Below are 12,058 nucleotides of genomic sequence, written 5' to 3'. Positions count from 1 at the left end.
CACTGGTTCTGATAGTGTTTTATAAGTTCTTATATCATTTTGAAACTGAACTTATATTGCAACCTGCACAAGCATTTCATTCTGAAGTTACTTGAATGTTAATGTTACATGCTCACAGCTCAAAAGAGTATAACTGGAAGCATAACACACAAATGTTCCACATTTTATTGCATAACAAAACGAAGGCTACACTACAAAAGAAAAAAAACTCAGGTATTGGTTTTCTTATCGAATTCAAGATGGATGGATAGGTAGATTGTGTGTGATACCTGTTATCACTTTGGTACCAATAAATCGACAGCTAAGTAATAGCTTCCGACGATAATGGTCGATGCAACAGAGCTTCTTGCCATCCTAATCCCAATTCCCCGGAACAATAAGTTTCTGTCTGTAGGATGGATTCCTGTCCATCTCTCCAATCTCTTTCCAGGTTTATTCCATTTCAGAAACTTCCTCTCTTTTGCTGTATACTGTCAAAAGCGAATAGAAACCAAACATGAAAGAAAATGAGATACAGAGCATTTGTAAGATAATGTTGAAAAAGCTATGGATGGATCTTCTTTTTTAACCTTTGGCAGTATTACACACTGTGCACGTGTTCTTGCTGTGTCAAAGCTATGAGATGCTGCAGCTGCAATGGCACCAGAAAATCCAGCAGCAATGCTAACAGCTACGGGAGATAAAGGTCCGACTTCTTCTTCAGAACTGAAACTCAACAATCATTAAACAATCACTACACATTTAAATGATAAAAAAACTAGTAGTTTAAATTACCTGGGGAGAGGATTCATTCCGACTGCTTTCCAACCGATCATTGCCTCGTGAAGAAACTGCCATGTTCCGAAAAACACTCCTCCGTAAAGACAATCTCTTATAAGACCTGAACGAAGATTTCTCCATAACGCTCTCACTCCTTCAAGTGATGCAACATCTAGCGGTCTCTTAACATCCATGGCTGATGGTGGATTACCTGTTCCAGTCATCATCCATGGGTACTCTTGCAAAGCGGCTGTCATGTTTGGGTGTTTATGGTTCAACACGGATAACAGATTCACGGTTTGTGTCAACGACTTCATATCAAGAGCGTATCTTCTTAGCAGTTTGTTGATCATTGGTGAAATCACCGGTGCGGTTTCTGCAGCAGCTGCAGCGTTTGGAGCCCGTGAAGCAGCAGTCACTTGTTGTCGGACTTTGATTAGCTCAAATGGAGAAGTCATCACTGTTTCTGCTGCACCTCCCACCATCCCCGCCAGAACAGCTTCACTGACTTGCACATAGTTATCACGTCGACCATCTGGAACAAAAGGAGTTCACATTAAACCACTCTTTAGATTCTTCAAGAAAACGGTTTCGGTCGAGCAAGATGGGGTAAATTTCAACTACCAAGTTCATACTAGCAACTTTGTAAGGAACCAACTTTGAATGTAAAACCCATGAATGGATTTGAATACTGCTATATACTAAACATAATCTATGTGACAATAAAGTTCAACTCAACTGTGTAATGGGTTAAGTGAGAAGAGCTAGATGCAAAACCTAATATTGATTCTCACATATTAGGGGGCAGAAAGGAGAAATGGGTCTGTGTAATTTGTAGAAAGCTGTAAGAATCTCACAGTGTAATGAAAGCAACCAAATTTTACTTGTAAATGCCATGAACGGAGTCGAATACTGCTACATAATCTATGAACAAATGCAATACTATCTTTAACAGACTGCGTTCTTGACAGAAGTTCAAGATGCAAAACCTACACTTGAATCATACACATTAAGCATTAAAAGAGACATGGATCTGCGTAATACCTTTATAAAAAGCCGTGAGAATCTCATAGACACCGAACCTTGCACCAACACCTGAGATTCTTCCAAGAGTTAACCATCCAAGACCACTGTACAAACCTGCATTTGTGTTCAAAAAGACACAACCAATCAAACAATACATCATTTTTGCCTGAAGCAACAATGAAAAGAGTAAATTTGCGAAACCTGAATAGCCAGAGAAGCGGAAAACTCTGTTGACGACTTGAGATGGGCTTAGTTTCTTACTGGGTCCTGAACCAACCTGCATTTTCAATTGCAGACATCAATCCTCCCCGGATAGTCAAAGCGATAGATGAAAAAGCTGGCGAAGAAGAAGAAGAAGAAAGAAACCTGGATAATGGTTTTGATGGTATCTAGAGGGTAAGCGAGCGCAGTTCCTAGCGAGACAGAGGCCGATGCGGCGATAGCATGCGTCGCAAACTGATGGTTCTCAATAAGCTTTTCCATTTCAAGGCTTCGATTGTGGCAACGATAACGATCCTGGAGACAAAAACGAGAGCGTCGTCTAAGTGTTCGACGAAATGCCTCAACGAAAGCAAGAAAAAGTGTCTATAAAGTATATCAAACTTTGATTTACTTTTTCAGACAAGAAGACGTTTCTCCCACAGAAATTATATTGGAGACCTAAGTAAACAAAAACCTCATCTTCAACACTGTTCTACGTTGGAGAAGCAACAAGATCAGAGACAAACAACGAAGACGAGGTTCCGATCCAAGTCGAAGAACAAGACAAACGACGTCGTTTAGCAAGAAAAATACCCTAAAAACAAAACGACGGCGTTTTGGTAATTTAGGAATTAATAGAAAAAAAAAAGAAACGGAAAACAAACTTAAGCAAAAAATAAAAGAGTTTGGTAGATGTATTGTATAAAGGACATCTCGTCTCATCGTAAACCAGAAAAGCTGCCAAACCTATTTTTTCCCCTTCGAACCCTAAACGGCCCGGCTCTAATTTCCCCAGACATTGCATCTCCTCCTCCGATTCTCTCCGGTTTCGTCTTCTCCTCCTCATTCCACCTTCCTATTCTCCAGAACCGACTTAATTGTACCGGAATCTCCCCTCTTTTTCCCGAAACCGATTCTCCGTAACCGGCCACAACCTGCAAACCAAAAAAAAAGGTTCGTTTTGTTCCTTCTTCTTACATCGGTTTTTGTCTTAATCCAAATTCTGTTATCTGGCCGGTGTTGCATGGGGAAGAGGTTTTAGAATTCGTCTTTTGATTTCTTGAAATATTCATCAGGGTTGTGATAGGATCTTTGTTATCTTCGTTACGTTTTTTTTTATTTTTAATTCCTGAAAAAGCTTTAATCTTCATTACCCATTAACAAAGTCTATGACTTTTGCTTTCTTCTTCCGATGAAACTCAGGCTTAACCAATGGAACCGGAGTTGGAACCTGTAGCTCTCACACCTCAGAAGCAAGACAATGCGTGGAAGCACTGTGAAATCTACAAATACGGCGACCGGCTCCAGATGAGGTGCCTCTACTGTCGCAAAATGTTCAAAGGCGGCGGTATCACGAGGGTCAAGGAGCATCTCGCTGGCATCAAGGGACAAGGCGTGATCTGCGACCAAGTTCCCGAAGATGTTAGGCTCTTCTTGCGGCAGTGCATCGAAGGAACCGTGAGACGTCAGAGGAAGAGACGCCATTCCACCTCAGCTGAGCCTGAGTCTTTGCCTGCTTTGCCTCCTTGTGAAGCTGAGCCGATGATGATGGTGGTTCAGTCTGATGCCAACAACGGTTTCACCTCGCCGGAGAGTACCGAAGTAGTCGTGCAAGAGGGCAGAACGAAGCAGAGGCCTTACAGGAGAAAGAAGGCTGCTTTTTTAGAGAATGGCGGTTCGAGCAACAACAATGGGTTGATTGGTACAGACATGGACAACAATTTGGTCCCCGTGGCGATTAGCAGCGTGAAGAACATTGTGCACCCAGCTTCTAAAGATAGGGAGAACGCCGTTCACATGGCGGTTGGACGGTTTCTGTTCGGTATCGGAGCTGATTTCGATGCGGTTAACTCTGCTAATCTCCAGCCGATGATCGATGCCATTGCCTCCGGAGGGTATGGAGTGTCTGCACCAACGCACGGTGACCTTCGAGGTTGGATACTGAAGAGTTGTGTAGAGGAAACAACTAGAGAAGTTGAAGAGTGCAAAGCGATGTGGAAGAGGACAGGCTGTTCCGTTCTTGTCGAGGAGTTGAGCTCTGATCATAATGGCCTTAAAGTGCTTAACTTTTTGGTTTACTGTCCTGAAAAGACAGTCTTCCTGAAATCAGTGGACGCGTCTGAGATACTATCTTGTCCTGATAAGCTGTTTGAGCGGCTAAGGGAAGTGGTTGAAGAAGTTGGCAGTACACACGTCGTTCAAGTGATTACAAAATCCGAAGATCACTACGCTGCTGCTGGGAAGAAGCTGATGGTTGAGTATGGATCTCTGTATTGGGTTCCTTGCGCTGCACATTGCTTAGATAACATGCTTGAGGAGTTCGGGAAGCTTGGCTGGATAAGCGAAACTATAGAACGTGCTCGAGCCATCACAAGGTTCATCTACAACCGTAGTGATGTTTTGAATATTATGCGGAAGTTCACTTGCGGCAATGATATAGTGGACCCGTTGTTCAGCGCTTCCGCCACTTGTTTCGCTACGTTGGGTAGAATAGCTGAGCTCAAGGCCAATCTGCAGGCGATGGTTACTTCACCAGAGTGGAACGAAAGTGTGCATTTGAATGAAGCAAGCGGATTGGCTATGACTGCTACCATCGATGATGAGGCCTTCTGGAAGGCGATAGCTATGGTGAACGATTTGGTGGGTCCTCTTCTGCGGGTTTTGAAAATAGCTTGCTCTGAGAAGAGGCCTGGGATGGGGTATGTCTACGCAGCACTGTACCGAGCGAAGGAAGCGATCAAGAGAGATCTGGTTAACAAGGAGGATTACATGGTGTACTGGAGGACTATAGATCAGTGGTGGGAGCAGCAACAACATGTTCAGTTGTATGGTGCTGGTTTCTTTCTCAACCCCAAGTTCTTCTACACCGCCAGTGAAGAGATGCGTGGCGAGATGGTTCAGTTTCTGGTCGACTGCATCGAGAGGTTGGTTCCTGATAAGGATATTCAAGATAAGTTCGGCAAGGAGTTGAACTCTTACAAGAATGCTCTTGGAGTTTTTGGAAGGAACTTGGCTATCAGAGCTAGGGACACAATGCTTCCTGGTACTGTTTAATCTTACTTCTTGTGTATCTTTTCTGTTACTTGACTCTTTTTGACGTGGTTGGTTGGTTGGTTTCTTCAGCTGAGTGGTGGTCTACATATGGAGAAAGCTGCTTGAACCTCTCACGTTTTGCAATACGCATTCTCAGTCAGACGTGTAGCTCATCAGTTGGATGCAGGAGAAACCTGATACCGGTTGATCAAATATACCAGTCAAAGAACTCCATTGAGCAAAAACGGCTCAGTGATCTTGTGTTTGTTCAGTACAACATGCGCCTCAAACAGCTGTAAGTCACTTGATCTTTTTCCCCTTTGCAGCTAAAACATTTGTTTCTATGGAGTTAAAAAAAAAAGAATTAGAGTTAACTGTTGTCTGTCTCCTATAGGGAATCTGAAAGCGGAGATGAGACATTAGACCCGTTATCACACAGCAGGATGGATGTTCTTAAAGAATGGGTTTCGAGAGACGAAGCTTGTGTTGAGGAGAATGGAAACTCGGACTGGAAGTCACTCGAGTCTGTTAAGAGGTCGCTTGTACCAACGATGGATGAAACTGATAACTTGGGATCAGGTAAAAAAGATTTTACTCACAATCTGATTTGGTAAGACTTGCGAGATGTTGAAATATAAGAATGGTGTGTACAGGTTTCGATGATCCAGAGATATTCAAGGTGGAAAAAGAAGTGAGAGATGAAGGCTACTTCACAAACACATCAGAGAAGGCATTCACGTGACCTCCCTCTTAAGATTTGATTATGGTTGGTTTAAGTCTCTTGTCGTCTCTTTGTAACTTTACCTGCGGAGGTGTTTGTAGTCCTAGTTGTACTTTGAAACTCTTTACCATTGGGAACATTCATTGTCCTATTATTATCGGGTTTCATAGAATTTGGGTGTTTTTGTCAGTCTCTCCAGATTTTTAAATTGTTTGACAAAATAATGCATGTGTTCTATAAAAGTCAGAATGCCTAATCTCTCTAATAACTGATGGATTTTTCTTGGTTCTTGTCAATTTGTGATTAATATCAATCTATGAATATATAACGTATGATCCATCCGACAGAACAAGAGATGCTGCTGCGTGACCAGAAAGACCTTTCCTCACCCAAGAGTAAAAGAAAAGTATGCCTGGCTTTCACGTTAGGAAATTGTTTTTTTTTCTTTATTTAACTCTTGTCAAATCTCAAATCATCAATGATTATATTCCTCCGCTTCGAGCAGAAACAATCATTTTAAGTATAACATTTTTATTTTATTTTTTATAGTTTATGTTAGAACATTATTATTATTATTATTATTATTATTATTATTATTATTATTATTATTATTATTATTATTATTATTATTATTATTATTTCACTTTTATCGATATGAAAACAAAATCATAAATATATTTTTTCTAGTTTTATTCCTTTAAATTTGGTCTAAAATTTCACTTTGATTTTATTTAAATCTTAATAGAGTTAAGATTACATTTTATAAAAATAAATTTATATAATATATTTAGTATTTCTTTATTTTTAATATTTTTTCTTGTTACACAGTTTTAAATGTGTACATATTTAGATATATAAAATCTAATAATATATTATTTATGCGTTATGCACATAAATAATAATTTTAAATATAATCTTATTATTATATAGTGAATCGATAAATTTAAATAAAATTTTAATCATTTAGCTATCAAAAAAAATATTTGATTAGTATTGCTTTAGTTTTGTATTTGTTGATGCACACTTACAACTAATTTTTATTATATATATATGATATATAAGTTGCTGTGAAAAATATATTTGTAATTATATTTAGTTTTTAAAAAAATATATTAATGTGTGGTATATATATAAATTTCATGGTGATATATGAGTTATTAATTATTAATATTTTTAAATAATTTTGCTAAAATAAATATTTATACAAAAATTACATTAATGGTGATGTATGAGTTAATAGTCATTACCATATTTAAAAAAAAATCACCGAAAATATTAATTTCTTAAAGAAAATTGCACATGTCATAATTAAGTTAATGCTATGTCATCATTTTATAAAAGTCATGTCATCATTTTGTTGAAATTAAATGTGGTGATTACACTTATGCAAATTATTTCACAAATAATATTTAGGAAATATTAGGCGTACACAAATAGAAATTTGGTACATTTTATTTGGACAAATTAAAAATAGCTATTTTTAACAATAATATTATCATTATTTTCTTAGATAATACGCCTTTTGTATCAAATGGATCAAAATATTTGTTGTGTCAAAAATGAATTCAATTTATTTAAGTTTTAGTTATTATTATTTTTGAAAAATATTTTCTACTTTTTTGTTCACAAAATATATTATAAAGGAAAAATGATACGATGAAAATGGTGGGATATGGTGTTGAATTTTATTTTAAAAAAAACTATTGGAAGAGTAAATGTTGAATAAATATGTGGAAGAAAGAGAAGATGATGTGTAATGATAAAAAGTGTAAATTAGGATGTTGAATAACTAGAACCATTGTAAATAATTTTAGACCACACACAATGGGGGTGTTAAATCTTAGTTTCACTTGTTGAATGTTTCAACAATGAGGTGCTGAAAAGTTGAAGCATATCTACATGGCTGCAACCATGTTGTAAAGATTCATAAATAAAAAAAAATTGTGGTTCGGCTTAGCCACATGGCACAACTTGATTAGTTGTGCACATTCTTTTGATTTTTATTTCCACTCAATAATTTGATCTCATTTATTATTTAATTAAACTTTTAAAATAATAATAAAGTTATATTTAAATTCATGATGCTTTGTGATCTATAAATAGAGATTATTCTCATTTCATTTGGATACAGAAAAATATCATTTTTATTATAATCAAGTATATTAGTGTTTTAATTTTTTTTGTTAAATATATCTCAATTATAACTCTTTCAATACCTAAAAATATTATTAGTATGTAGTTATTGTAATGTAAAAGATATAAATATGATTTAAAAATAGTGGATTGAGTGTTAAATTTTATTAAACAAACTATTGTAAAAGTTAAAAAAAGTGGTGGTTTTGATAATTAGGAGGAAAGAGAGAGAGAAGATGATGCCGAATGTTAAAAAAGAACAAATTAGGTGTTGAAAGTGAATTGGGTGTTGAAACCATTGTACATGGTCTTAAACTATCTATATTGGAGGTGTTTGAAAAGAGATTCAATAGTTGAATCACTCTAATGGGGGGGGGAGGTGTTGAAAACTGATATTTAATGATGTGAATCATTTGGTGTTAAAGAGATTCAACATGTTGAATAAGAAAAAATATGGACCACCAACGACATAAGTTACTTTCTAATAATTTTTGATATTTTGATATTTTCTTAGTTATTTAAAACCAACAATCTCATTATAAATTAAATATTTTTTTTATGTTTCATATTAGATGATAGATTACATTATTTGATGTTAAATAGATTCAACATGTTGAATGAGAAAAAATATGGACCACTAACGACATATGTTACTTTCTAATAATTTTTGATATTTTGATATTTTCTTAGTTATTGATGTGAGGTGTTGAAAACTGATATTTAATGATGTGAATCATTTGGTGTTAAAGAGATTCAACATGTTGAATAAAACAAATATGGACCACCAACGACATAAGTTACTTTCTAATAATTTTTGATATATTGATATTTTCTTAGTTATATAAAACCAACAATCTTATTATAAATTAAATATTTTTTTATGTTTCATATTAGATTACATTATGTGATGTTAAATAGATTCAACATGTTGAATAAGAAAAAATATGGACCACTAACGACATATGTTACTTTCTAATAATTTTTGATATTTTGATATTTTCTTAGTTATTTAAAACTAACAATCACATTATAAATTAAATACTTCCTCTGTTTCATATTAAATGATATATTACATCAATGCACATATATTAAAAATATAATTGGCTACACAATTTTTAATAAAGATAAAACTACATGGATATACGAAAACATCATATATTACGAAACAACACACAAAACATCATATATATTGAAATAGTGGGAGTAGTTTATTTTTTTATTTATTTATTTTTTTTTTTGACAACGTTTATTTTTTTATTTTTAAAAAAGAATTTATCATTTTAAATATAGACTAAGTTAATTTAATTTAAATATAGAAACAATGAGTAATTAGTAAAATAGTGTGTTGAATTTTGTTAAGCAAAACTATTTTATTGTGTATAAAATATGTGTGTTGAATGATGATGTGGAAGAAAATAAAGATGATGTGAAGTGTTAAAAAATAAAATGGAGGGTGTTAAATATTGAAACCATTGTGGATAGTCTTTTATTTAACATTAGAGCTCCAGATTCTGAGGGATGGAAAGAACTCATCAGCGCCGCCAAAGAATCCATAGATTGGATCATCTCCACCATCTTCCCATTCATCCCCACTAAGTTTTTCGCATTTTCTGTTGCTTTTTTTACTTGCTCTATTCTTAACTACTACTAATCCTCCATCCTACACGATCCCTCTTCAGACAGTTGTAAGCGCTTCATTCCTCATGTTCTTTATTCAAGCTGTTGTGATGTATGCGACCCTAAACGCATCTTCCAAGATGTTTGTCAATGGAAAACTTTGATTTTTGGTTGAAGGAGGAAGTTTAGGGTTTGGTGTTGCCGCTCTATACTTCCTGGTTGATTCTATTCACAACTTGCAAATGACTTTTGAGTTTGTGCTCCTTGATGGTCTGGTCCTTCTCTCGCTTTTGGATTTGAAGATCTGGGATCGTCTGATTAGGCCTTAGCTTTAATGTTTACGGTTTTACTCTTTTTCAATTTTGAATGGCTATCTTATGTTGAATGTTTTAAGTTTTTGTGTTTGGGTCTTATGTCTCGTTTTAAGTTTTTAATGTTTAGGGTTTTACTCTATTTCAATGTTTAAGTTTAATTTTGGATGGCTATCTTGTGTTAAAGGCCATGTTAATCACGGATATTAAATTTTTAATGTTTCATGTTGCTTTGGATTTGTCTTAAAGCCATCATGTTTTTTTTTTTATGTTTTTGTTATGATCGGACTATTAATTATCAAGTTTTATATCTTTTGCAACTTACCCAAAAAATTGGGTCACTTATCTAAATTTTTAAACACACGGGCAGAGATACAAACTGTATATTCCTATATTTTTTCCTATCTAATATATCACCCTCGTAAATTAACGTGCACTTCTAAACTCACTTTCACCAACTCACACAAGAATCTAAAAATATGTATTATCAATCATATTCTCTTATATGTCGACTCCTTTCAACGTTAATGATCAAACTACTCTGGCTCATAATGATTTTGAGGAAGTGATCAAACCATACAAACGTTCAGCTGAGGCTAACAATTTAGGCTCAGTAACCACACAAAAAGTATGAATGAACAAGTTTCAGACTTCAAACCTAGAATAAACCGAATCCTGACCGACCCATAATTACACATTTTAAACCAATCAGAGATGATGATGGTACATGAAAATAATTCTAGAAATTATGGATAATAAACCTAGAAAAATTAATTATTTGATTTTGTAATGGATTCAGATTTTACTTATTATGTTAATAATTAATTATCTTTTGTTGATTTTTTTTTAAAAAATATTAGATATAAAATCTACATTGAAATATGACATTTTGATAGTTATTAGAGTTAAATTTAAAATAATAAAATTTGATGTTAATATTTTCTACCGGTTTATTAAGGACCCAAAATGCAGGTAAAATAGTGATTTCTTATCCAAAAAAAAATAAGAATAAATAATTGTATATGAAAAGGGAAAACAATCTTTGGCACAATATAATTAAAATACTAACCTTACTTTTGTAGATAATTGATACTAATATCTCTTCTTGTCTTGCTATTATTATGTTAAATTTTTTGTCTTTTATCATTTTCAATGCTATATTTACTAAAAAAAATTTATTTATGAATAAGAAAAATAAAAACAGAAGTGTATACTGGTCTGCAAGTAAACAATTCTAATATCACAACATTTCTATAAGATTATGAAAACATATACAGAAAATGGAAGACCAACCTGATGTTAAGTCTTGATTAGTGGACATAAGCTCTTTTGGTTTTCTCTCCAAACGAGTTTCTTTTGTCCCATTTTTACGTTCAAGTTACACCACATTTTCCATTTTCTTTTTCTTGTGGTGCTTCTCAAACTTATTAGGGGCATTGTTACTTGTAAATATGCTTTAGCTCCGTATTTTGAATTGTTAGTATCACAAAAATAAGCATGTTCAAGAAAATTGAGAATTAGTTGATTTCATCCTAAAACGGCATTGACATTACAATACTTAGATTTTGTCAATATTTAAAAGAGCAAAGGAAATGAAAAACAATTATTTTGTTAGAGACTAAAAGAGAAAAATGTTGATGAAAAAAATAGCATTATGCAAAAGTTGATGTAAAAATCAGCATTAAGCAAACAATTACGAACGTGGATTTCAACTTTCATCTGTCAACTTTTCAGTAAGCTTCTCCAGAGATCATTGAAAATAATTTCTCTTTGAAACTATTGTTACGCAACTGTTTAGCCAGAGACTTTGTCAATCTAGAATTGTAAACTCGAGAGATGTGATATAGTCAGAAAATTGAAATTTCATCACATTTAGAAAAAGAGCCAGTAGATGCATTATAAATAATTTAAGAAATTACGCTGAGTGCACAAGTAGATGAATTTGAATTTCTAGCATTGTGAATAAATTTTCTTATAAAAAAAGATTAACAGCTTCAAGATCGTGAGATCATAGTATTAGTGTGAGTAATATTAGAACTTTTATTTAATATAGGAAAACAAATATAAACAGTTCGAAACTGTTTTTTTTTTTACTTTTTTCATTTATTTTCTTCTTTAATTTGCATAATATATGCCATGTGTCAGAATTTAATTGGCCAAGTGACTTGTGCTTTAGTGTATAAGACCATGTGCAATGAAAGTGTTGAAAAAATTATTCAACACTTGAGTGAGTGCAATAAAGATGTTGAAAGTGAAA

The 12,058-nt window shown here is 34.1% G+C and overlaps 2 protein-coding genes across 2 annotated transcripts; one reads left to right on the top strand and one right to left on the bottom strand.

The window, feature by feature from the left end:
- Positions 1 to 51: 51 nt before the first annotated feature.
- LOC103871435 lies at positions 52 to 2,648 on the bottom strand. The gene is made up of 7 exons (XM_009149686.3): positions 2,399 to 2,648; positions 2,152 to 2,301; positions 1,987 to 2,062; positions 1,804 to 1,899; positions 775 to 1,294; positions 570 to 705; positions 52 to 470 (listed from the first exon to the last, which is right to left on the bottom strand). The coding sequence occupies exons 2-7, from the start codon at positions 2,266 to 2,268 to the stop codon at positions 276 to 278; spliced, it is 1,140 nt and encodes a 379-aa protein (XP_009147934.1). The 5' UTR covers positions 2,269 to 2,301; positions 2,399 to 2,648; the 3' UTR covers positions 52 to 275.
- Positions 2,649 to 2,689: 41 nt separating this feature from the next.
- On the top strand, positions 2,690 to 5,996 carry LOC103871426. Its single transcript, XM_033284930.1, has 5 exons — positions 2,690 to 2,940; positions 3,190 to 5,029; positions 5,110 to 5,314; positions 5,414 to 5,598; positions 5,673 to 5,996. Exons 2-5 carry the CDS (start codon positions 3,199 to 3,201, stop codon positions 5,759 to 5,761), a joined length of 2,310 nt encoding a protein of 769 aa, XP_033140821.1. The 5' UTR covers positions 2,690 to 2,940; positions 3,190 to 3,198; the 3' UTR covers positions 5,762 to 5,996.
- The last annotated feature ends 6,062 nt before the right edge of the window (positions 5,997 to 12,058 follow it).

Source organism: Brassica rapa, chromosome A01 (assembly GCF_000309985.2).
Source record: "Brassica rapa cultivar Chiifu-401-42 chromosome A01, CAAS_Brap_v3.01, whole genome shotgun sequence".
Taxonomy (NCBI): Eukaryota; Viridiplantae; Streptophyta; class Magnoliopsida; order Brassicales; family Brassicaceae; genus Brassica; species Brassica rapa.
The sequence above is the reverse complement of the archived record's forward strand: the minus strand, read 5'-3'. Positions and strand labels throughout refer to the sequence as shown.